We start from the raw sequence: 26,586 nt of genomic DNA, 5'->3' as shown, positions 1-26,586 counted from the left end.
CAAGTGGTCTCTAAGGTAAAGACATGGAAGGGGGTCTGAGTTGAACGATGGGACACAGGGTTGGCCCTCATTTGCTGTCACTCTCTTGGCTTGGAGATGTGGCTACAAGCTAGTGTTATGTACCTGTTGGCCTTTGCACTGGGGTACTCCAGCTACTCTAAGCACTCTTTAGTGTTGATCTAGACCCCAAACCACTTCCTGTAGAAAGTTCTGGCTCCTGGTTTAGATACCTTTCTTATCACTCTGCAAGCACCGAGAAACTTCCTTAGTGTTCAGAGAAGAGCTAAACTCTGATATGCCTGTTTGCCATTTAAACACATGGGCCATTCTTTAACCAGCAGTATGATTATCTGGGCTTCAGACAGACCCTCAACTGTCCTGTCAGGCTCTATTAGAAGCCATGCTAAGAAGAATGATACACAGGGAAAGAAATCTGTGCTGGAGTTACCAAAAGCATTTAACCATTTGTTGAATCAAATTCAGTATTTGAATTTGGCCTGAACAAGACCTGTACTTCCAGCATCATTCTGCAGACCAGCATCATACTTGAAAACACTTCACACAGCATAAGCAGAACCAGCTTCAGTGTAGTACATACCCCAGCCTTGCTTACTGCAGAGGTACTGAGGTGTCAAAACTGTGAGTTTGATGGGTTCCTTCCAGAAGATGGTAGAGATAAGATATAGATGAATCACCATTTAAAAGAAGACATGCCTGGTAAGCAGCATTCTATTCAGGTTGGACCACTGTCACCAAGTACATAGGACCTCTGGCTTGAACAGAGAGGCATGCCTTGCCTGAAACTCAAGAGTTCTGAAGACTCTTATTTCCATCAGTCTGTTCCCTGTGACTTTAATGAAAGGACTCTATCCATCTGAGTTATATTTCTCAGGCTGCTACACTACAGCACTGATATCTCCAAGTCACCCACCTGGGTCACTGATACCTGCACCACCCTCTTCCTGGTCTTGTTTCAGAACTACCTTTTATCCTTCAATCTTCTAACATTCAGGATTGATTTTTTTTTCCATTCTAGTCATGCTGTTGCCAAGCAATCTGGACAAGTCACATCTAAAGATACTCTCCACACTGTGCGTGGGTGTGGTTAAACAAACACAGTGACAAAGTCACTTCAAGTTACAAATGGAAGACGCTAAAGACGGGACACACACAGACCTTTTCTTTAAAAACAAAAACTGTGTTTTATGCTGATGCTGGTGTGCTGACACCAAACCAGACCTGACTTTGTGACAAGTTTTAGCCATCTTGACAGAAACCCAGCATATGTGCTAGGTCTATGAGATGAAACTCTATAGCAAATCACAACCAGCTGGAGGAGCCTATGAATGCCCCACTCTCAAAAAGGCTAATATAATATGCACATTATTCTTGTTAGTTTCAAAATCCTAAAAGAGACTTATGCTCACTGCCATGATTGGTCTGTCACTTTGGAAAGATGGTCTTTGAGTCTATATGCACTAATCATGCTCATTTGCTGTTTTTGTCCAAGCAGGACCCCCTCTTCCTGCTGTCAGCCAGTAACATGGTGGAAAATAGGCCTTTTAAAATTGTCGCGGCCACACTGTTATGTGGACTGCAGTATTTGCATAGATGACTTCTGGAGTCACAGACAAGTATTAACTAGGGGTTTTGTGGCTTCAGTATTTTGGAAAAGGAAAGAAAACTCTGTAACTGTTAAGTTTCTCTCTTGATTACCACTCCAAACACCACACTGCTGGGCTGCTGTCCCTTTCTTTCAAGACCAGAGGGTGACAAGAATGACCCAAAAGCAATGGCTCAAGGACTTGGCAGATGAAAGAGATCAATGAGGAAAGCCAAAGTTCACGTTGACTGCACTCTACCTCCTTGTCTAAGCTCAGTTTTGGCCCTGACCTGTAGGGCACACAAGTATCAGCTGGAGGTTCAGAAAGGGCCCAGAGCCCACTCCAGTTTTCCCTGGGGGGGGGGGGGACAACGGCCATAGAGCCCCTCTTCTCCTTGGCAAGTGCCCAATTCAGAATCGTTATGGTCAGCTTGGCTATTAAGTTACCAGAAATGGAAGGCTTACATTCGTCCTAATACCAAAGAATACTGCTGGAAGAGTAAGACGCGGAGGTAACCAAGACAGAGCCCCCAGTTCTCAGGAGGGCAAGTCGGCAATTACCACCAGAGCAACAAGTCCCCGCAGAGAAGCGGGAGCGCGGAAAGACCAGACCCCTCACCTCCAGCGAACCTGCGCGCGCTGCTTTTCAGTTTCCACTTTCCCCGGACCATCGGTCGAGGGTCCCCGGAAGAGCCACCTCCCGGATCTCCTCTGAGGCCGGCGCAAACTCACCGCCGCCACCTAAACCCACCAGACACCGGCGAAGCGCGGTCGCGCAGGGTGGTGGGGGGACGCGCTCGCTGGGAGCCGGCCAGAGACCTCCGGCTGCGGTAACGACCTCCCCACCACCCCGCCCCTCCCCGAGGCCCCAGGCCGTTGTTTCACCTCGGGCGGGAGCCGGCGGCAGCGGAGGGCGTCTCGGGGCTCAGCGCATACTGAGGGTGCAGGGAAGCCTAACCTGGGGCTGCTGGGGCCCCCTGCGGCGGGTTATGTAACCGGCAGGGGCCGCAGCTGGCAGCCCGCGACACTTCCGCCTCTCGCGCGCGGCCGGCCGTGCAGCCCAGAAGCTCATTGGCCGCAGCGCCCCATGGCACCTCCCTCTCTGACGCCAACGCCACCATGTTGGCTGCTGGCAAGCCTCCGGCAGCCCGCAGGTCCCACAAGTCATCTACCTTCGCCAGCTCGGAAGGCGCCACATGGTAGTCATCCGCGGAGCGACCCCCTGCGTCCTCTGCGGTCACTCGTGACAAAGGAGAACGTCTTCTTTTGCTGTCCTTTAGTCCGGGAGAGGAGAGGTTCTGGGCTGTCACTGTAAAGTGGGCAAGTGGTCTCCAGGACCCGGATGAGAGAGTGCTATATCCAAAAGTAACTCAAATCTTGTTACCAGGGAATTCGTGTTGAGAAACGCACATAGCTTATCCTTTGCGTTCAAGTACCTACAACGATCCACAAAACCAAAAAATGGAATAGAATCTGTCAGTCAAGGGCTAAAATGTAACCCCCCAAAAGACCTAGGTAATATATCAAAACTTTGTGTGTGTACACTCAAATACTGTAAAATAGCACTATCTTTGAACATTCTTTTAACATTTTGAAAAGAAAGATGTTCCTCAGGATTTTAGGATTTTGGAGTTGAGGATGTAGCTCAACGGTAGAGAACTACTTACTTTGTGTTCTCTCTCTCTCTCTCACACACACACACGCACACACACACACACACACACACACACACACACACAAGCAGACGCACGTGCACACTTGCCACACATAGGAGTAGTGAAAGGTAATGTAAATTAACAAGGAATAGTTAAATCTACTGTCTGTGTGGTATGATATATATTGCTGGCAGATTTATATAAAACAAGATGTATTTATGTTTTTATGCCAGTTTAAATTCTGAATTTTTAGGAAGGGTTGGGCAAAATGATGATTTATGACAGTATTGACAACTCTTAAGAATCTACATGTACCACAAACATACTATTGTATGCAAGCAGCTGTGGTGTGTTTGGACCCATTTTGGACATAATGATACCTAGGTTGTCATTATTAAAACTATTTCTAATTAAACTTCCTGCAGAAAAATATTTAAGAGCTCAGGGCAGTGGCACACACCTGTAATCCTGGCACTGGAGAAGCTGAGGCAAGGGGGAATTCGATGTAGGCAACTTGTGTGTCACATCCTTGAAGTGGCATTGCTATATCAATGTGAAACTAAAGTGTGCATTCCATTATTCATTCAAATATTCAAATTTGAAGTTTCAGAGTAAAAATGATGAGCCAGTTGCCTGCTCTCCACTTCCTCTCTCTCCCCGTTTCCTACTTGCTAGATCACAGTGGTAAACCCTTCAATGAATGACACAGGAGGCAAAACCCTACCCGCATTTTCATTACACTTTGGGCTGTGGCTCAACATCAGCGCCATCTGGGAGCTTGCTAAGAATAAAGACCCCATGAACAAGGCATTAAAAAAAGAGGCAAAGGCAGGCAGATCTCTGTAAGTTTGAGGCCAGCCTGGTAACTGACTGCTGCTAGATGAGGAAGAGCTGATCTTCCTCAAACAAGGAACTCTAAATAGGCTGACTAGATTCAGCGGACGGACAAGCACTGGAGAACGGCTGGGGGTGCCGACAACACAGCAGACAGTAATAGGAATTACAGAGTATATGGGCTCCAGTTGTGGGGGGGGACTATGGGAGAGTGCCATTTGGGATGTGGGTATATGGATGAATAAGATTGTTTCGGATGTCCTGTATGAGATACACACACACACACACACACAAAAATCAACAAATAAGAAAATGAGTTGTATTTGAGGAAGAAGCATAAAAATTTTGCTCCATGTTAATTAGTAGAGGTGAAACACATTACCATTGAAGTCTATCCAGTGATTTTATATCCATGCTCAGGTGGATCTCAGTAACCGACTGTGACTGGTAATAACCAGATACATAGAGATTAGAGACGCATGTGCAAACATCTGTTAGTAGCATTAAAAAATGAGTTTTTCTGTATGAAACTGTATTTTAAAATGAAATGGAGATCTTTTTTAAAGGTTAAAACCTCATTCAGTTTTATGTCTTATAGGGTTTATGCTGAGTTCAATATTGTATAACTGTATTAATTCAACTGTGAACCTAAAAATTTACAGCCAATTTTGAAAGAGATGGATCTTTGCTCTGGAAATTGTTATTGAATATGTTAATACTGTAATGAAATGCTTCTTCTAATCATGCAGTTATTAAATAATTAAAATAAAAGAAATATGTTACTTTCTGGTGTAGGCATTTAATGCTGTAAATTTTCCTCTTAGGACTGCCTCTCTTGTGTCCTATAGGTTTGGTATGTTTTGTATTAATTTTCATTCAATTCTTGGAACTTAGGGTGCTATCTCCAGAGAACACCTTTTAATTTTTAAAATGTTTAGTAGAACTGGGGGATAGGAATTTTCAATGAAATTCATCTGAACAAATAATGAATTTTCTAAAATGCATTTGTTTCTATGTAATGGGAAGAATGCTGGGTGGGGGATAAAGATCTTTATAGCATTAGTTCAGCATTGTGACTTCCTCAGTGGAATTACCAAACCCTCAGTTACTCCAACAGCTCCCCCTTCTTTTTTTTCAAATCTGTGGACTTGCTGATGGATCAGTTAGTGGCATTATCATTGAGTTCTTGGTAACTGAGCTGTTCCTTCATCATATCTGTCCCTGATTCTTACCTTGACAATGGTATATACATACAGACAATAAGGCATATTTATTTAACTGGGCTCTACATGTTAGACTTCAGTATTCTATAGATAAAATCACTGATCAAGGTGCATGACCATTCCATTGGACACTGTGGTTTGTCCCACTGGTTAATCCCTAAGCAACAGAGAAGAAAGGCTAATCATCACTTGACTGCGGCTCTTATTGTTTTCCTGCATTTATTTTGAAAAGTGACTGAAACAAATTTTGGAGGTTAATTTATATACAAGGAATAGTCTGGGAACTCAATTCAATTTCCATGGTCCTGGCCACACCTTACCCAAGGCAGTAGCAGAGACTAGAGCAAGATGCCACTACTGTTCTTCAAAGGGCTTCTGCAGACTTCTGGTTCTTACCCTTTCACCACTCTCCCAGTGAGACTATTCCATCTTTTTTTTTTTTTTTTTGGTTTTTTTTGAGACAGGGTCTCCCTGTAGCCCCAGCTGTCCTGGAACTCACTATGTAGAGCAGGCTGGCCTTGAACTCACAGAGATCCGCCTGCCTCTGCCTCCTGAGTGCTGGGATTAAAGGAGTGCACCACCACGCCCAGCTTCTATCATTTTTAAACCAATGATTGGCTTAATCTGCTACACATACTGGGTGGTAGTGTTTGAATTGAAAATAAAAATGAATGCATTAAAGCAACTGAAAAAAAGACCCTCTCAGCTAATTTGTATTTAACTCAGACTGATTCCCAGGTGAATGAGAAGGACATTAAAGCTTGAAAAGCACACCCTAGGTGATGACAGAGTAAGAATATTCTTTGGTTTCCAGGGTTCTACAGTGAACTGACAAAGCCTTGGTTACTTAACAAGTTGGAGGAGTTCAAAGTCAGCTTGAACTACAAAAGATCCTGTCTCATATGTGCATGTGTGTATGTGTGCTCAAATGTGTGTGGTACAGTGCTGGGTGGGTACTGTGTGATACAAAAGCTCAAAGTTGATGTCATATGTGTTCCTTGATTTCTCTCCACTTTATTTACTGAAGTAGGGTCTCTTGAAGAATTCAGAGTTCACCAAGTCCAGCTAGGCTAGCTAGCCAGCTTGCCCTGGGAAATCGTCTCTGCATCCCCAGTGCTGTGATTACAGGAGGCCACCATGCTTGCCCGGTTTTTATGTGTGATTCAGGGATTCAAACTACTTCTCTCTCTCATGCTTGTGCAACAAGCACTTTATAAACTGAGCCATCTCTCCAGCCCTAAAACCACTCCTTTAAAATACAAATGAGAAAATGATTACTGTTTCCCCAGAGCTTTCTATGTGCTAGGGCGCTGTGTTAAGCAAGTCTCACTTGACCTCAGGACAAGTTCAGCACTACTGTCAAGTTCGTTAACCTTTAAAAAAAAAAATCCATTCTCTTCCCGTGTGGGTGTCCTTGACCTGAACCTCTGTTCCAAAGCTTTACCCCAATCTGAGGAAAGTGGTCAGTAGGTGAAGTGGTGTTGGGGACAGAGGAGATACTGAAACTATATTTCCTTAGGAAAAAATTCCTAGAATGTTGATTAAAATTATTTAATCAGGTTATCCTACCAATACTTAGGCATTTATGAGGAATACTGAAACTCAGAAGACACACCTACACACTTTTTGATTCAAGATGCTGCTCCACTCACAAGGATACATCCTGATAAACCTACTGAAAACTGAAAATATCATGAGCCAAAAATGCATTAAGGGCTGGGGAGAAGGCTCAGCCAGTAAAGTGCTTGCCCTGGCAAGCATAAAGACCTTCCAGATCTCCAGCACCCACATCAAAAACTAGCAACAGTGTGGACCCATAACCATAGCACTGGGGACATGGAAACAGATGGATCCTGGGGGCTTGCTGACCAACCAGTACAGCCAAAATGGTAAGCTCTGGGCTCAATGAGAGATCCTGTTTCAAAAAGTAAGATGGAGAGTCACAAAAGAAGTTACCCAACATCCACCTCTGGCCTTTATGTGTACCAGCACACTCATGCATACAACACATACTTTCATTAACTGATGAGAGAGAGGGAGAGAGAGAGAGAGAGAGAGAGAGAGAGAGAGAGAGAGAGAGAAATGAGAAGGAATGCATTAAAAGTTGAACATGGTGGAGCATGTCTATAATCCCAGGACTTTGGGAAGTAGAAGCATCAGGAGTTTAAGGTCATCCTCAGCTACACAGTGAGTTTGAGGCCAGCCTGGGTTACATGAGACCCTGTCTTTTAAAAAAATCTAAAAATACACTTATTATATTTAGCCTACCAAACATTATAGTATTATAGGTTTTTTTTTTTTTTTTTTTTTCTGTCTTTTTGAGACAGGGTCTCCCTGTAGTCCCAGCTGACCTGAACTCAGTATGCAGATGAGGCTGGCCTTGAACTCACCAGAGAACCGCCTGTCTCTGCTGGAACTAAAGGCATGCGCCACCACGCCCAGCTAGCTCTGCCTATCTTAAATATGCTCAGGATAATTACATTAGCCTATAGTTGGCAAAATCATCTAACACAAAGCCTGTGTTATAGAATACTGACTATCTCATGTAATCTGTTGAATACCTATATCCAAACAATGCTGGCAACATAGTACACTGTAGAGTACTGTTTATTCTCCTGCACACATGGCTGACTGGGAGCATCCACTGTCCAACATTTCAGGAGTATTGTACCACACACTGCTAGTTTGGAAAAAGATAGAAATTAGAAGTATTTTTTTCCACTGAATGTGAAACGATCTTACGTTGTAAAGCTGAAAAATCAGTAAGTGGAGGCATGGTAAGTTGGGGACTGTGTTGGATAGCTTTAGTGTCAACTTGACACACCTGGGTTGAGGGAGCCTCAAGTGGAGAATTCCCTCTATTGGACTGGCCTGTGGCCATGTCTGAGGGGCATCTTCTTGATGAGTGATGTGGGAGGGCCCAGCCCACTGTGGGTGGTGCCACCCCTGGGCAGGTGGGCCTGTGTTGCAAAAGAAAGCAGGCTGAGCAGGGGCCAGGGGAGCAAGCCTGTAAGCAGCGTTCCTCCATGGCCTGTGCTCCAGCTCCTGCCTCCAGGTTCCTGCCCTGAGTTCCTACCTTGGGATCCCGGATGAACTGTGACCTGGGAGATGTACGATAAATAAACCCTTTCCTCCCCAAGTTGGTAGTGGTCAGAGTGTTTTGTCACAGCAATGAAGAAACAAAGACAGGGACCATCTGTATTTCCTTAGGAAAAATTCCTAGAATGTTGATTAAAATTATTTTTAATTAACCATATTTTAACTTTGGGAACAAACTCAGTTGTCTGCCAGGAAGGTTTTACAGGCGTAGTCTCATTCCAAGAGTGAAAAGACTCTACCTGCTAGAGCTGGGTACATGACCACACCCTGTCAGCATACATACTATTCTGTACAACTGAAGTGGAAAAGACCTCATTAATTGTACATGCATTCTTACTAGGTATGAACATTTTCCTCACTTTTCTTTTCTTTTGGGGAGGAGGGGCAGGGTCTCATGCAACCCAGGCTGGCCTCAAACTTGCCAGCCAGCCAAGGCTGGCTTTGAAATCCTGATTTCCTGCCTCCACCTCCCAAGGGCTGGAATTTACAGGTATTGGCCAACATGCCCAGCTCTATTTTTTTTTTTCAATTTAAATAAACCACTTACGCTTCATCTTCACACAATTTTTTTTTTTTTTTTGTCTTTTTGAGACAGGATCACCCTGCAGCCCCAGCTGGCTGGGAACTCACTATGTAGACCAGACTGGCCTCAATCTCACTGAGATCTGCCTGTCTCTGCCTCTCCAGTGAGTGCTGAGATTAAAGGCATTTGCTACCACACAATAACTTTAAAAGTATGCTCAAGATGTGTTGGGTTTGTCTGTGGTGAGCATTTTTATTTTTTATTTATTTATTTATTTTTGGTCTTTTTGAGACAGGGTCTCCCTGAAGCCCCAGCTGGCCTGGAACTTGCTGTATAGACCAGGCTGGCCTTGAACTCACAAAGATCCACCTGCCTCTGCCTCCCGAGTGCTGGGATTAAAGGCATGAACCACCAGGCCCAGCTTAGTGAGCATTTTTAAAAGAACAAAAGAATAACCAGTGAGTTTTCCTCTCTCTGACTCTAGTACTAGAATTCTCCAGGTAACCATTGACCAGTTTCCTGGTATCCTTTCAGACAGTTTATTTACACGGTGAAGTACTGTATTTAAAAAAATAAAATCCAAATGTGTCCTGGATGTTGTGATACGCCTGTAATACCAGGGCTTCAGAAGCAGGGAGATCAGAAATTCAAGGCCAGCCTCACACAGCAAATTCTAGGCTAGCCTGGACCCTGTGAGACCCTGTCTCAGAAACAAACAAAAACTGGGGCTGAGAAGATAGCTCAGACCACAAAGTGCTTGTTGTACAAGCAGAAGGACTTGAGCTCAATGCACAGAACCTATGTAAACAAAAGCCAGGCAAGTATGATCCCAGCACCAGGGAAGCAGAGATAAGTGGATCCCTGGGGCTTGAGGGCCAGCCACCCTAGCCATGTCCAGGTCAGTGAGAGACCCAGTCTTTAAAAAAGGGAAGAGGGTAGATAGCACCCAAGGTTGTCCTCTGCCCTCCACATGTACATCCATGCATGTGCACACACATGTACAAGTGTAGCCACAAACAGATATAAAAGAAGAGCAAGTTGGGGTGGAGAGATAGCTCTGTGGTTAAGAGCACCGTCTGCTCTTGCAGAGGACTGGCGTTCAGTTCCTAGCACCCACTTGGCGGTGGCTAACAAATGTTGCAACTCCAGGGGATTTGATGCCCTCTTCTGACCTTCTCAGGCATTGCATAACATGGGTGCACTTATATGCAGGCAATACACTGATACACATAAAAATAATAAAATATTTTTAAAAACAGCAAGTTAAGATGAGGGTCAAGTTTTTAAATTCAATACTTTTCCTTCTTCCTCACAAGGATCCAGGCACTGTGTACTGAGAACATAGTCTGCTTTGAAGGAGAGCTGACACTGCAAGATGGTTTGATAAGGAGTCCAACAGAGGTGTTTATTGTGGAAACAGTGGATTTGGTAGAGTTGAATATGAGTGAATATATATTTGTCATGTGTTATTAAATACTCTGCTAGTTAAAGTAGGTTCTTTTATTTCCTCAACCACCCTGAAAGTTAGGTGCTGTCCCCATTTTACAAAAAATACACACTCAAGGCCTTTATAGCATGCCTGCTGTGAAGGATAAAAGCTAAGAAACAAATAGGTTTCAATGACACCAACTGGTGTCAAATCATTAAAAGCCATGATTTCTTTACTTGGATTACAGTTTTCCTGGCGATCATGCCAAGCCATCAGTTTCCAAAAGACTTTCCAGAGAGACATCTGAAAACATTTTCCCAAGGGTACTGGAAACAAACAGAAAAAGCGGGGGAGGTAAGAGACAGAAGGATCTCTGGGGCTGCCTGACCATCCATTTTAGCCTAATTGGTGAGCTCCAGGCTAATGAGAAACCACCTCAAAGGAGGTGGACAGTGTCCTTGAGGATAACATCCAAGGTTGTTCTCTGGCCTCCACAGGACATACACACACAGTACATGTACTGCGTACACACACATCTTAAAAGAAGAAAGAAAAACCAACCCAGAACAACTAGGAGCCACATATTTTGTTTCCAAAAAAAAATTTTTTTTTTGAGATGGGGTCTCCTTGTAGCCACTGCTGGCCTGGAACTCATTATGTAAAACAGGCTGATCTCAAACTCACAGAGATTCACCTGCCTCTGCCTCCCAAGTGCTGGGATTAAAGGCATGTGCCACCACGCCCAGCCAAGAGTGTTAAACATCTTCATTATAAATCAAATGATCACTGTGCCTGAAGTCAATTACAAGTGACACTTTTTCTTTTTTTCTTGAGACAGGGTCTCCCTGTAGATCAGGCTGGCCTTGAGCTCAGAGATCTGCCTGCTTCTGCTTCCCAAGTGCTGGGATTAAAGGTGTGTGCCACCAGGCCCAGCAAAATTTTCCTTTTTTAATGAAATAATCCAAGTATATAAAAATAGATCACTGTGGATGATACTACTTCCTATAATCAGAATCAAAACAGATAAGGTAGGATGACCATGTGGTCATATATTCCAGTCTCAGAATATTAGGGAAGTACTATGGAGGGGCTGGTTTACCACTAACATTGAGACTGGGCTAGCCCATCAGACATATGGTTGATGGATGAACTAAATACTTAATTCCTCACAGTGACCAAAACACTTCAGATCCCTGTTTTACTTAAAAAAAGAAAATACTTATTAATATTCTACCCACCAAAAGGCTGTAACCCTCCTCTATCTTTCAATATTAATAATTTAAAAAGTATACAGACTGTTTTTATAATAACAAAAAATTGTATTTTTTGACAGGGTCTTGCTTGCATCTCAGGCTGGGCTCAAACTTGTAATATTCCTGTCTCAAACTCCTGAATGCAGGAATTATGAATGTATGCCACTATACTAGTCTTAAAGAGGTTTTTTTTTTTTTTTGGTCTTTTCGAGACAGAGCTCCAGCTGTCCTGGAACTCACTATGTAGACCAGGCTGGCCTTGAACTCACAGTGCTGGGATTAAAGGCGTGTGCCACCACACCCGGCTAGGAGTTATTTAAAATAATTTTTGTTCTATGTGTATTAGTGTTTTGCCTGCATGTATGTAATGCACTGTGTGTGTGTAATGCCTACAAAGGCCAGAAGAGGGTGTTGGATCCCTGAAACTGGAGTTACAGATGGTTTGCTAGTCACCATGTAGGTTAGGTACTGGGAATTGAACCCAGATACTTTGGAAGAACAGCAAGTGTTCTTAACTGCTGTGCCACCTCTCTAGCTCTGTAAGGAGTTTTTCTTTTTTAGGAGTTATTTTTAATTAATATGATACGATCTTCAGAATGAAGACACCTGCTATCCTGAAAATTTCAATCTACAGATTGTTATTATTACTATGGATATGTTAAAGGTGAAAATAGAGAATCCTGCAAAAGGAGATGAATTTAAAAAAAATTATTTATTTTATGTGTATGCATGTATTGCCTGCACATAGGTAAGTGCACCCATGTTGTGTAACGCCCTCAGAGGTCTGAAGAGTCTATCGGATCCCCTGGGACTGGAGTTATGGACAGTTGTTAGCTGCCATGTGGGTCCTGGGATTTGAACCCAGGTCTTCTGCAAGAACAAACAGTGTTCTTAACCACTGAGCCATCACTCCAGCCCCTAATTTTTTTTTTTATATTTATGTGTATGTGTGTGCAGGCATGTGAGTATGTGAGTGTATATGCTTGTGTGAGTGTATATACACGTGTGTTCATGGAAGGATTTTCACGTTTTTTTTTCCGTTTTCTTGCTTTGTTTCAGGGATTATAATCTTATTTCATATTTTGTCAAAGTTACTTAACACATTAACAAAGAATACAATCCTAGTAATGGAGAAAATTCAACATTCATTTATAATAAAAACTCAGCAAAACAGGAATACTTTGCTATTACAATGCATTGAACATCTCAAGAGGAATACAGGGATACAGGAAGTGTATCTGGATTAATTTTAACTTCATATTGTAAATCTAGAATAACCAGTAAAAAGTTTGCAAAGGAAGCATAACTGATAGGGAGAAAGGAGAAAAATGATCTACATAGAACATTCAGTTAATACAAATGAGGCAAAAAAAATTGTGGTGGAGAAACATACCACAGGAGCAACAAACAGTAAATAGTGCCATGAAGGACAGATAATCCTCTGAAAAGTAGCAAGAAATACCTTATAACGTTTCATCTATTTTTGAGATGGGTCTCATGTAGCCCAGGCGGGACTTGAACTATGCAGTGAGGATGACCCTGAACACCTGATCCTTCTGCCTCTACCTCAGTTTGTAGGGTGCTTCAGTTAGTAGAGGGCTGGGATTACAGGCCTCACAGCCTGTTTCTGTGATGCTGGCGCCCAAACCCATGCTAGGCAAGCACTTTACTAATTGAGCTACAACTCCATCCTAGATTTTTTTGCCCACCCCCATCTTTTTGTTGTTATTTTGTCTCTAAATCCCCAAGCCCTCTACCCTAGATTTTCAAGTTTTCGTGATTATGTCATTTGTACACATACTGGATATACAGTTAAGAATCTGTGATTTAAAAAAAAAAAAAATTGCCAGATATGGTGGCACGAGTCTTTGATCCCAGCACTTGGGAGGCAGAGGCAGGTGGATCTCTGTGAGTTTGAGGCCAGCCTAGTCTACATAGGAAGTTCCAGTCCAGCTGGGGCTACAGGGAGACCGTGTCTCAAAAAAGACCCAAATAATAATAATAATAATAAAATAAAAAAATAAATAAGCAAAAAGAAAACAATTGGGGGAAGGGTTGGAGATAAACTCATCAGTTAAGACTACTTACTGCTCTTACAGAAAACCTAGGTTTGGTTTTCAGCACCCACAAACTAGCTAACAACCAACCCTAACTCCAGTTCTAGGGGATCTGATGCCCTCTACTGGTCTCTGTACCAATTGTTTGGCTTGGTAGTTAGCTCTTACAAGGACTAAGGAAAATTTTGATTTCTCAAGAATGTCAGAACTCTCTGTTAGATACTAAGTTATTACTTCAAGTTTAATTTCTAGTCATTGGAAACTGTTTCATCTCTTTGTAATTATGGGAACAGGGTTCAAAGTAAAAAAACCACAAATCTCTATCAGGAGATTCTTGTCCAAATGAGACATCTACAAATAAATAGTAATAAACACAAAGAGGAAAAGATGATTACTTGAACTGCATCATGACTTATAAGATACTAAGTTATTACTTCAAGTTTAATTTCTAGTCATTGGAAACTGTTTCATCTCTTTGTAATTATGGGAACAGGGTTCAAAGTAAAAAAACCACAAATCTCTATCAGGAGATTCTTGTCCAAATGAGACATCTACAAATAAATAGTAATAAACACAAAGAGGAAAAGATGATTACTTGAACTGCATCATGACTTATAATGAACATGCCTCTGGTTTAGGACTCCATATACCAGACTGCCTGCTTGTCTTCAATTTATGTATTTTGGAATGTCAAAGCCTGTAAGGAAGTTTGTTCTCATTCTTCCACCTATCCTTGAAACAGTTTTCTCTTTTATCCTGGGACCCTTAGCTAGCCTCTTTAGTGATCCATTTTCAGATGTCTTGGCTATTAACAGATGATCCTTGTAATAATAGTAAAGTATCTGAAGTTTTCTACTTTTTAACTTTTCCAACAGAGATGGTAAGGGAATATTAGGTCCTTTTCCCAGTGTCAGAGCACTGAAGTATGATGGGCCAAACCCTACCGACATGCTTTTATTCTTGATGACTGGTATAGATACATGACCCAATAAAAATGAACATGTATATCTACATTCCACTACTGTTATCAGGATGCTAACTGAAATAGGAAGCACTGGGCCTCTGATACATCAATAACTCACTGAATTAACCAACTGCTCTATTTTTGAACACTGCTACTGGGTGTTTTATTGGCAGTTGAGACCATCCTATCTCAGTGTGCCAAATCTCACCACTTGCCAATTTTCATAATACTGTTTTAATAACCATGCAACCATTCACTGATATTAGCATAAGTATGATGGGATTTAGTCAGAATTTTCAAGGCACTAATCGTGCTGGTCTTTTTGTGTTCTCCACCCCCCCAACACCATCATAAACTGAAAATTCCTTTCACTTATATCATCTTATAATTTTTGAAATTACCCTCTAAATTATCAAAGAGAAGCATTATGGGTTCTTTGTAATTGAGGAAAACAAAGTTAGAAACTGGCCAAGTGCTGGGCCTAGTGGCCAGCTACTCAAGATACTGAGGCAAGAGGATCGTAAGTTTAAGGCCTGTCAGAGCTACAAAGTGAGTTCATGGTAATCCCGGGCCAGCCTCTATCTCAAAAAAGTTTAAAAATAAATAAATAAAAAGGCAGGGGGACTGGGTATAGCTCGGTGGTAGAATGTTTGCCTAGCATGTGTGAGGCCTTAGGTTCATCCCAGCACCACAAAGAAAAAAATTCACATGATCATCCGAGCAATTAGTGAGAGGAGTTCTGGAAGGAGCTCAGTTTTCTCATTTCGAATCTACAATACGCACACAGTGTCCGTTACAAGAGACGTTTGCCACCGGGATGCTAGGAGGCGACCAACGCCCAGCCTTGGCTCCCAATCACTGGGTTGGGCTGCACCTGCAGGGTACAAAGCCTCACGCCTCTAGAAACCTCTGGGTCTGACACGAGGATCCAAGCCAACCCCGTCAGGACTGGCGCTTGCGAAGACCAGCCTTTTATGGTCCATGCCCCACAATCCGTCTAAGACCCAAGGCGCAGGCCCCGGCTAGGCCGAGGACTCCAGCTCTCTCGTTCTCCTCACCCCAGCCGGCCACAGGGTCCGGGCGTTCACACATTCCGTTACCGGCTCTCTTCTGAGTCCGGACTCTTCCTGCTTTCCTTTTCCGAATCACCAGGTCTCTCATGGGCCATCTTACTATCCACTGAGCGAGTCAACAGGCCAAGAACTCACTGTGGAGACCCAGCCAGCGGAACCGGAAATAGTAGCGGATAGAAGCAAGGGAAAAACTACGTCTTTCAGTTGCTGGGTGAGATGTTGGTCCCCAGGAAGCTGCTCAATTGGTCCACTGGGGAGAGACCACAGCTTAGGAGCACACTGACCAATCAGGGCTCAGGATGGATGGCGGAGCCCGGGGCGCGTCGCTTCCGGCGGTTGCGGGGAGCTTGGGAGCGTGGGAGTTTTGCTGTGGCCTCCGCCTCCTTTGTCGCGTCTCGGCTGGGCGTGGCTTCGAGTGGCTTCTGCCAGGTAGGGTAGGGCGAGGCTCTCAATGCTCCAAGGGGTGGTGAGAGGGTCCGCTTCGAGGCTGTCGCCCAGAGATCGGCCGCCACCTCAGGTCCTCAGAGGGGCTGGAGGGAATCGAGTGAAGTGAAGCCGAGGACGAGGTAGACCCCGGCAGCTGGAGCGGAGACTCTAAGGACGGTTCTCTCCATTCGCAGTGTTCTCCCAGCGTGGTGACTTGGAGACGCCCCTCAACTGCCCCAGATGGCGTCCACCCTCCCGACATCCGACGCCCAGGTGAGCTCTGTCCGCTGTTTCCCTGGTTTGTGTCTGACCTCCTCGGACAGGACGGACTCGACACCTCTCCGTCTGATGGGTGTGCCTCTTCAGACAGCCCTTTCACCTAGCTGTCTTCGTTCCTAGAGCACGGCTTACCAACTTCCTCTTCTCAGTGTCCAGCTGGGGCGCTGAGTCCTGGCTGGGGAGTCTGTAACCAAGTTTCTCAAAGTGTCTTGGCTGGAAAACGTTTCTCAAAATGGCAGATTTCTAGGCTTCACACCTGTTGAATAATAACAATAAAGCCCAGGTGATTTTTCATCATGCCAAAGTTGTTGATTTACAGAAACAGTAAACTTAGGAAAGACCTAGATCTTGTGTTGGATGGAGTGATGAAAGGAAGAAAGAAGGACTAGTAAAGGATGGTAGTTTTCTCTCATGATTTTTACTGGGCTAGCTGGCCCCTCCCCCCTTTTATTTCGTTTCCGTTTGTTTCCTCTTAGAGCATCCTTAATGATTCTCTACCCAAGAATTTTTCCTTCAACTTTTCAGGAATGACTGCATCATTCTCATTGTGTACTGTCTTGATCCTCATACCACTCTTTAAAAGTTTATGTTTATGCCTTCCTTCCTCATCCCACCCGGCCTATAGAACCCCCAACACTGAGGAATGTTTTACACCAAGCCCTTTCTACTGGTATGTGATGTTTTTAGCTCTTTTCCAGCATTCCTAGACTGAGTGAAGAGCTGGCTTGCTACCCTTCTGTGCTAATGGGGCTATCACATTGTTTCAGGAATCACTGCTGCTTGAAGATCTGGACGTGTATTTTTCTCAAGAGGAATGTGTGAGTCTGGATCCTGCTGAGAAGACCATGGGCAGAGAAGCCACGCTGGAGTGTTCCAAGGATTTGGACTTGATTGGTAAGGCAATTGTTTGACCTGCATTTTGGAGCTTTAATCAATTCAAGATGAGGATTTCATGTCTTGGCCATATGATATGGTGGAGTGGGACCTGTTTGTGATTTATATGGCTCTAGCAAGAACTTGCATGAGAGAACAAGTTCAAAATCTGAGGTGATTTTGTTTTTTCATGTGTGTGTGGTGTGTGTGTGAGCAAGTGTGGAGGCCAGAGGTTGATAATGGGTTATCTTCTTTGATCCCTTTCCACTCTTCTTAAGTCTAGCTAACCAGTTTGCCCTGGGAATCTCCTGAGGGCTGGGGTTGGAGATGGGTCACCACACTCAGTTTTTACTGGGTGCTGGGGAACCAAACTCCTGTCCTTTAGTTTGCTGGGCAATCATTTTATCCACTACGCCATCTCTTCTGCCCTGAGATAATTTCTTAAGACAGAAATCCGGTCTACAAAGATGACTGTGGTTTCACGTAATACGTAACAATATCTGGTAATCTCTTAAATAGCTGTTGCACTCAAATTACAGTTTTACTTGAGAAACCTCATTAATATAGATTACTGTCACTTGCTAAAGTTTGGAAATTGCTTTTCTATTATGGAGGATATTCTGCCTTTCTCACCTAAGAGGAACTGCATCCCTAATCCCTATGCCTGAGTAGACTTTCTCTTGTCTGGGTTTGGATACCTAAACTATTTTTTTTTCTTGTCCTCCTCTTTTTCCTCCTCTTCCTTTATTTGAGACAGGGTCTTCCTATAGCCCTGTTGTGTTGACCAGGCTGGCCTCAATCTCGCAGAGATTTTGTGTCTCCTGAGTGCTAGGATTAAAGGTGTGTGCCACTACACCAGGTTCCTAAACTATTTTTCATAATTTATGGTTTATATTTTCTACTTATGTTCATATTTTCCTCTACCTTCTTGAACATACCAAGTATATTTATAATATGTCTTTTAATACTTCCTCTGCTAATTTTAAGCATCTTTGTCATTTCTGGGTCTGTTTCTATTGATTGATTTTTCTCCTTGTTATGAATTATATTTCCCTACTCGTTACGTGTTTGATAAATTTTGATTGAATTTAGACACTGTGAAGTCTCTCTCTCTCTCTCTCTCTATATATATATATATAATTTGTGGATTTTTAAAAAAAACATTTTTGGGGGGCTGGAGAGATGGCTCAGCAGTTAAGAACACTGGTTGTTCTTGCAGAAGACCTGGGTTCGAATCCCAGCACCCACATGGCAGCTAACAACTGTCTGTAACTCCAGTCCCAGGGGATCCAACAGCCTCTTCTGACCTCTGAGGGCATTGCACAACACGGGTGCATTTAACCTACATGCAGGCAATACATGCATACACATAAAATTTTTAAAAAATTTGGGGGGCTGGAGAGATGGCTCAGCAGTTAAGAACACTGACTGTTCTTGCAGAAGACCCAAGTTTGAATCCCAGCACCCAGATGGCAGCTAACAAGTGTCTGTAACTCCAGCTCCAGGGGATCCAACAGCCTCTTCTGTCCTCTGCGGGCACTGCACAACACAGGTGCACTTACCTACATGCAGGCAATATATGCATACACATAAAATAAAAATAATAAATACAATATTTTAGGGCAGAAGCAGGTTAAATAAAATATTTTAAAAAACATTTTTGGCTGGGCTTGGTGGCACACGCCTTTAATCCCAGCACTCGGGAGGCAGAGGCAGGCGGATCTCTGTGAGTTCGAGGCCAGTCTGGTCTCCATAGTGAATCCAGGGACAGCTGGGGCTACAGGGAGACCCTGTCTCAAAAAGACCAAAAAAAATTTTTTTTTGGATTTGTTGTAAGATGCAGTTAGGTTACTTGGGATCAATTTGATGCTTTCATGGTTTTTTGCTTGTTTGTTTCTTTGTTAGTTCACAGCTGATTTGGCCTACTACAAAGGCAGTATTTTTCTGTTTGATGTCCTGGTATTGGAGGGTCTTTCCACTTTGGCCAGTGGGAACTCTGGATTTTGTTTTTTTTTAATATCAGTTTTTAGTAGGTCTTTCCATAGCATTAGGGTAGTTTCCTCTTATGCATGCAGATTAGTTTTCAACAAGTCGTTTTTTTAAAAGACTTTTTTCCATTCTGGTTTTTATTTTATTTTTAATTTATGTGCATGTTTATGTGCCTGCTTGTCTGTACGTGCACATTTGTGCACCATGTGCATGCAGGTCCCCACAGAGGCCAGATGGTATCAGATCTTCTGGAACTGGAGTTATGGACGGTTGTGAGACAGATGAGTGCTGGGAACTGATCCCACAGAGGCCAGATGGTATCAGATCTTCTGGAACTGGAGTTATGGACGGTTGTGAGACAGATGAGTGCTGGGAACTGATCCCAGGTCCTCTGCAACTGCTAAGCTGTCTTTCCAGCCCCTCTCAACAAGTCTTCCAGGGATCTCATATAGATGTCCTAAGTCTCTTTTGGGGGAGCTGCTGCTGCTGCTTTATTATTTTTTGTTCTCAAATCCTAGCAGTTTTAGAATCCCTAATCATTGAATTCAGTCTACTAAGATCAGAAAAACTACTGGATACTATTTTGGATACCCATGAGTGATTTTGTAGCCTGGAAATACAAGCCAGTGAGTTGGGACAGCCTTAGGACTTTCATTTCTTTGGAAGGAAGGATCTCTGTTATATTACTATACTAATTTTACAAATGATGAGTATGGTTATCTGTAGGAGATGTAGGACACTGTCTAAGAATATGAAAATTTGAAGATACTCGAGTATCTTAATACTTGAAGATACTCAAGTCCCTTTATATGAAGTGGCATGATATATTTGCATATGGTCTGTGTGCATATACTTTAAATTGCATCTAGATTATCTATAATACGCAATACAATGCAATACAATACAATACAGGTATTTGTTATACTATGCTGTTAAGAGACTAATGACAGGAAAGAAACATACAGGTTCAATACAGAAAGGATTTTTAAAAATGACTTCAACTTGAATTAGTTGAATCTGCAGCTGTACAACCTATGGATATGTAGAGAGAGCTATATTTAGAAAAAGATTTCAAAGAAATTCTTTTAGCCAGGCCCAGGTTTTGTCACTCATCCTTGAGATAAGATTGGTCAATATTTGCCTACAGTACACACAGCAACTCTACCTTGGTCATTCAGTGAAGGATGAAATTTTAGAGACCTCCTATGGATAACAGAACTACTTTCAGTGACTTGTATGTTTCTTTATTAAGCTAGAAAAATAATTTCCCTTTTTTCTTTTTTTGATAAATATATGTCTAAATCTTTGTGCCAGTTTTGACTCTTCAACTGTTACTTGGGATGGCTTAAATACTGAAAAGTTCTTGAGATCTAAACAGATGAAGCAGAAAACTACATTTCTAGGCGATGCCTACCAAGATTGTCCTTCGTATTTATCCACTGAATCCTGATTCAAGTCATTCTCCACCCTTTCCCCTTGCAGATTCACCTGGAACCTTGTAGTCCACCTCCATGGACAGATTATTAATTTGGGGGAAGTCAAGAGAGCCTACTGGCTCCTGTTTTTGTATATATCTTAGTGTCTACCTTAACTTGTTCCTTCTCTAGTATCACTTAAAAGTAGTGTCTATGTTTTGCTTTTGTTTTTATCAACAGGAGGGGAAGAAAAGACTGAGATTAATCACCAGCTAAGCCTAGAGTCTCTGGAACTTGAAGAGCTTTCCCTAGAAAAGTACTCCATTGATGGACCCTTTGTCCATTACCCCAAAAAATCTGAGGATGATGTTGAAATACCTGAAAGGAAAATATCAGGTGGTACTTTGACTTGCAAGAAAAAACTTATAAGCCTCTTAGTTACTATTGAAAACCAAACCCCATTAGTGGAACTATCTCAATGTTTAGGAGTCAGAACACTTTCTGACATTCTTGAAGTTCCCTGGGAAGAAACCAAAAATCTGTACAACTGTCCTGACTGTGACGAAAGCTTCAGTGATAATACATACCTTGTTTTGCATCAGAAAATTCATTCAAGAGAGAAAAAGTATGTATGTAGTGACTGTGGGAAGACCTTCAGTCATAGAACCAATCTGAGGACACATAGGAGAATCCATACTGATGAGAAGCCTTACCAGCGTACCAAGTATGCTGTCAGCTTCTGCCAGCAGTCACACCTGTCCCAACATATGAATAGCCATATGTATATGGAGAAACCATATACATGTAGCATATGCGGGAGAAATTTTAGGTGGCTCCCAGGATTGGCAGAGCATCAAAAGAGTCATGTTGCTAAATCATATGAATGTGCTAATGGCCAAGATCGATATTGTCAGGAAACAAATCTGGCTTTGCCTGTGAAGACAGACACATCCAACACTCCAGCCCAGTACACTGAGTGTGTGAAGAGCCTTGAGCAGCCTTCATACCCTGCTCTCCCTGAAAAGAGTCATAAGGAGGACTCTAAGCATTGCAGTATTGATGATGATTTCTTTTCATTCTCCAGATTTAAACCGTTACAGTGTCTTGACTGTGACATGACCTTTCCTTGTTTCTCTGAGCTTGTTTCTCATCAAACCATTCATGACATGGAAAAACCCCATAAATGTAAAACCTGTGCAAAAACTTTTGCTTCGGATTGGGAACTTGCATGCCACCAGAAGAGCCACACAAAAGAAGAACCTTTTAAATGTACTGTGTGTGGGAAGCGCTTTAGAGTGAATACATATCTCATTGCTCATAAGCAAACCCACAGGAGAAACACCAAGTAAACACAAGTTTTTGCTAATGCTTGGACTTTTCGGTATCTGTATGGTAGAAAACATGTATTGTTTTTGTGCCGGGCACTGTGCTAAGTAAGCACTTTATATACATTCCATGTTAATAGTTTTCACCAGGACCCTGAGTTAGGCAGTATTATTTCTTATTTCTGATTTAGAACTAAGGAAGTATAATGTTAAATTAGCTAGTAGGTGAAGCCAGGAGTTGAACTCAGTTACTGATCAAATTCATTTATATGAGCCAGAGAGACATGAAACTTTAAAATCCAGTTTTCATTGAAATGAAGGCTATTGCCAGAAATTTTTTTAAAAAATGGTTCCTAAGAATGTTTTAGAAGGAGAGTTTATTTTTTGCCAGTTCTATACATGTACCTAAGAACATGAATGTTTTTATATCTGTTTTATACTTTTCATGTTATAAATGTTCATATGAGATATTTGTCTTAAATGTGAATATATAGAGACGTTTAGAACTCTATATAAAATTTCTACACAGGCCAACTTTTTTTTTTCAGAAAGGGGGGTGATCTTACTATGTAGCCCAGGATGGCCTCAAAAATCACCATTTTCCTGCATCCACCTCCCCCAAGTGCTAGGATTACTGATGTGAACAATCATATTCAGCTACTTGATATCTTAATTACAATTAGTATTTATGGAGTTCCCATTTTCAGATCTGATGGCAGAGGCAGGTCTTGGCATCTGTGATTAAATGTTTTAATAGTCTAATTACAGCTCCTTTCTAGAGGTTAGACTTAACTTGTATTTGTTCCTCTCTAAGGGGATTTGCCTCCAGATCTCTACTGAAGCACATTCCAGGTTTGTTATGAATACTTAAAAAAACTTATTTTAGTGAGTATCCTGATACTTCAGGTATACTCTTGTGTTTATTCTTCAGAATAAATCTATGACAGAGAAAGGACTATCCATGTTTCTTAAAGAAACTGAAGCTCTCAGAGGGTAAAGTCAATCCTTTGCCAAGCACACAAAATATCACATTGTGGATTTAAATTTAGAGGTCTTGTTATTCTGAAGGCTACACATTTTTGTGACACTGCACTATCTCTTGGCTTTTGTACCATATATTACTACTGCTAGGAGTAGTAATAGGAGAAGGAGGTTGAACAAGGAAGGGGAAGGTGGTCATCAAGGAGGCTACCCTGGGACTTGGAACCTGAAACCCTTTATGCTCTTCAGTTTATCCAATGCTTTGTTCCATGTATCTTTAAAAAGCAACAGAAGACTTTCTGGTTTGAATTCCCATTATTATAATCAGATCAGAGAGTTCAAGTTCCACAGAGCACATTCTGAAGGTGTTAAATGGGTTTTTGTTTTTTTCTTTTCAATTGTAACATTTCCATCCTCTAAGGAAAATACATGCAGAAAATTGTTGAGTTTATAACCACAATAATTAATCACATATGTCTTTAGGTACTAGTATTGCAGATAGACATTGGAATAAAATAGTCATATACTGTGGTTATTAATGTTAAAGAACCAGTGAATTATAAATAAAGAAAATACGGAAGGAGGTGAGAATTTATGCCACAGGTCCTTCTGTATACCTTATAACACGGAACTTCACAGGTTACCGCTCAGTTTTTGCAATTTTCTGTATTCTGTAGACTTTGAAAGATTAACCATAAAAGATTAGAAAAAGAGCACTTTAAAAAAATCATTAATATATATATGAGTAATTAAATGGCTTTGGTATAATGTTGGTGACTGAAAAAAGTAAAAAAAAAAGAATGTTAGCTACTATGAAATAGACATATTTTCAGTTGTTGCCTTACTGTGCACTTGTTCCTTAAAACATTAGTTAGGTGTTATTCTCAAGCTGCTTTGCCCCTAGGTAGTTGAAGGAAGCTTTGCCTGCCAGTGGTATTCAGGCTGTTTTTATGATGATGGCCTTCTAACTGTGCTGTCAGCTAGTGTAGATTCCATAAGATGGTTATTAACTCAGCAATATTAGCCAGTCATGTTAGGCGCTGTTAACAAATACTGGATGAAGTCAATACAGGGATTAGAAAAACACCTAAATGTAAGAGTTTATTTATATGAATGGTTGGCTAACTCCATGTTGCAGAATAGGTGCTGACATACTATGAAGAGTAGAAACTTGGGGTTGAAAAAATGTACTCAAACCTCATGGGTTTTGTTGTTGATACATTGATGAAAATGTGAAGCAAACCAGTAACATGACCTCTGAGATAGACAATTCAGTTAAACTGTTATTATTGGCTGGGGGTGGTGGTGCACGCCTTTAATCCCAGCACTTGGGAGGCAGAGGCAGGTGGATCTCTCTGAGTTCAAGTCCAGCCTGGTCTACATAGTGAGTTCTGGGACAGCTGGGGCTACAGGGAGACCCTGTCTCAAAAAGATAAAAACAAAACAAAACAAAACAAAAAACGATAAAACCTATCATCATTGATGAAAACAGCATTTCACAATGGAATTCAGATGCTAATATTTGCACTTTGTAATTTTAGATTTTGTTGTTGAAGGAATTAAATTCAAAATAGTTTTGTCTAGAGTTGTGTTGTTATAAATAATAGTATATTCATATATCCCCATCTAACACTGGAGATGGCTAGCCCAGTAATTCAGGGAGTTAAAACAAATGACATTGCCCAGGAAATGTCATGTTTTCCCTCTTACTCCTAAAGTTCCATACGGTTAAGTAGCAGTGTTCTGGTGACTGTAATGTAAGATGTCAAACAATCTGAAAATGCAGATTTTGCTTAAAATCTAATTTATTGTCTATGTGTTCAAGGGGAGATATAGGTTATAGTTTTATCTGAATAAAGAACCTATTTTGAATGTTTGTTAAGCTCTGTTATCCCATGGGATCTCAGTAGGAAAGTACTTTTGCTTTGTTTAAAAAAGTAAATGATGTTTATTAAATATGCACTTTTATGTTTTTGTCTTATATATTAAGAGATCTATTACTATAATATAAAAATGGCTATTACCCATCTTCCCAAGACCTGTCTGGCTACAGGTGTTTTGTCTCTTTCAACTGAGATCCCTCTCTTCATGATCAGTCTAAGGAAAGGGGATATAAACCTAAGAATGTTCTTCAGTGTCTAGTTATTTTGATGCCTAAGAAGTATGTTTTCGGTATGCACGTTTGTTTTAATGTTTCAACTGTACTGTTTTTGATGTAGTCCCATTATCTTAGCTCTAGATTGCAATCTCTCAATGGTTTTAATTATGTCTAGCTGATGTGCAAATAAATGCTATTTTACGATGATGGCAAAGCAGTGAACTTTTTAAAATATAGAATCCAATGGTGGCAATAAGGCAGATTGGAAACAACTGGTTAGCTTGTGGTTTAGAGAGTGAATTAATGACTTCATCCCATTTGGTAAAAGAAATAACATGCCTTGCTCCCTGAAATTTGGCATAAATTTCTAGCATTATTCCAAGATCACTCTAGATGTCTACCTACCTTTCAGCCTTAGCTGCAGAGTAGCAGTACAGGGCCAGATACCGCCAGCTCCACTGGGCAGCGACTGTCCGACAGACAAGTCCGGCCTGGAAGCAGTGTGGTGAGTGGTTCTGCCTTTTGGCTTCCGGGTGGCCCCGGAGCAATCGCAGGTCTCTCATGCAGCCACTACTGAAAGGACTGGAGTTAATGCCCACCAGATGCCATTTGCCACGGCAGCTAAGCAGGAAGGCGGAAGATGAGGCCACTTCCGTTGTCCGCATCCAGCTGCGCCTGCGCACTCCTCTGGTAATTGGGGATGGACATCTAGCCGTGGGGTTCGGTAAGGCGGGGTCTGTCCCAGGTCCATTTCGCACCTCTAAGGCCCCATAGAACCGGGCTATGGGCAGAGGGGATGTGTCAGTCTTAGGATTGACCCTTAGCATGCCTGCACAAGAGTGCGGCAAGCCTGGAGACCTCCCTAGTTTCCATCCCCTGATTGTAAGCGCTGAGCATGCTGGACCAGAGGAGGCCGCGCTATCTTCTATCCCTGACCTCTCACAGTCTGAGGCCCCGGGGTTGCCCCAAGTGTAGAACGGGATACTTTATGCTTTTCAGTTGCACTGGTAGAGCGTCTTCTCTGAACCTGCGCCAGCAACAGGCTTTTGCTGTGCTCTGCTGCTTGATCTATTAATACATCGATCGATTTTTTAGAATGTCTTAATATGTTGTCCAGACTAACCTTGATCTGGGCTCAAGCAGCCCTGATTCTCCCGTATCAACTTCCGGAGTAGCTGAAACTTGAAAAATACCTTACAGCCATATTCTAATGTAGTTCTGGTTAGTCTGGGTGTATTCTTGGCTCATCTGGCGTAAATCATTTCCCTTGAATAATTTTAGCTACTTTTATGGCTACGCAGACATCATTTGTTGTCAGCCCAGTTTTCTCCTCTCTGGTGCACGAGATTCCTGTTTTCAAATGCCTAAGAGATCCTCCTTTGACTATTTCTGAGAAATCTAATTACGAGTCCAAAACATAGCTCATGCTGTTTGCCTTGAGTATATGGCACTCCATCTACACAATTGCACCTACTATAAACACTTGC

At 42.1% G+C, this 26,586-nt stretch overlaps 2 protein-coding genes across 5 annotated transcripts in view; one reads left to right on the top strand and one right to left on the bottom strand.

The window, feature by feature from the left end:
* Naa60 (N(alpha)-acetyltransferase 60, NatF catalytic subunit) overlaps positions 1-15,828 on the bottom strand; it is a 42,150-nt gene extending 26,322 nt beyond the window's left edge. The window contains exons 1-2 of one of the 4 annotated variants that reach the window (XM_008846097.3): positions 15,699-15,802; positions 2,776-3,039 (exon numbers count right to left, since the gene is read on the bottom strand). The gene's annotated coding sequence lies outside the window, so the exon portion shown is untranslated. Of the gene's footprint in view, positions 1-2,222; positions 2,431-2,488; positions 2,666-2,775; positions 3,040-15,698 lie in introns of those variants that run through there. The other 3 variants (XM_008846101.3, XM_008846087.3, XM_008846108.3) reach the window with 3 other exon arrangements.
* A 249-nt stretch (positions 15,829-16,077) lies between these two features.
* Znf597 (zinc finger protein 597) lies at positions 16,078-25,301 on the top strand. The gene is made up of 4 exons (XM_008846118.3): positions 16,078-16,142; positions 16,334-16,412; positions 17,186-17,312; positions 20,936-25,301. Exons 2-4 carry the CDS (start codon positions 16,380-16,382, stop codon positions 22,042-22,044), a joined length of 1,269 nt encoding a protein of 422 aa, XP_008844340.1. The 5' UTR covers positions 16,078-16,142; positions 16,334-16,379; the 3' UTR covers positions 22,045-25,301.
* Positions 25,302-26,586: the final 1,285 nt, after the last annotated feature.

This window comes from Nannospalax galili, unplaced genomic scaffold, assembly GCF_000622305.1.
Source record: "Nannospalax galili isolate Female #2095 unplaced genomic scaffold, S.galili_v1.0 scaffold471, whole genome shotgun sequence".
Classification (NCBI taxonomy): domain Eukaryota; kingdom Metazoa; phylum Chordata; class Mammalia; order Rodentia; family Spalacidae; genus Nannospalax; species Nannospalax galili.
Note: the sequence above shows the minus strand (reverse complement) of the source record. Positions and strands in the feature narration are given on the sequence as shown.

Bases quoted from the DNA above. Each gene is read 5' to 3' on its own strand.
- Znf597 (XM_008846118.3), top strand. From the start codon at position 16,380: ATGGCGTCCACCCTCCCGACATCCGACGCCCAG. The intron at 16,413-17,185 runs GTGAGCTCTGTC...ACATTGTTTCAG, and splicing joins TCCCGACATCCGACGCCCAG to GAATCACTGCTGCTTGAAGA. The intron at 17,313-20,935 runs GTAAGGCAATTG...TTTTATCAACAG, and splicing joins CAAGGATTTGGACTTGATTG to GAGGGGAAGAAAAGACTGAG.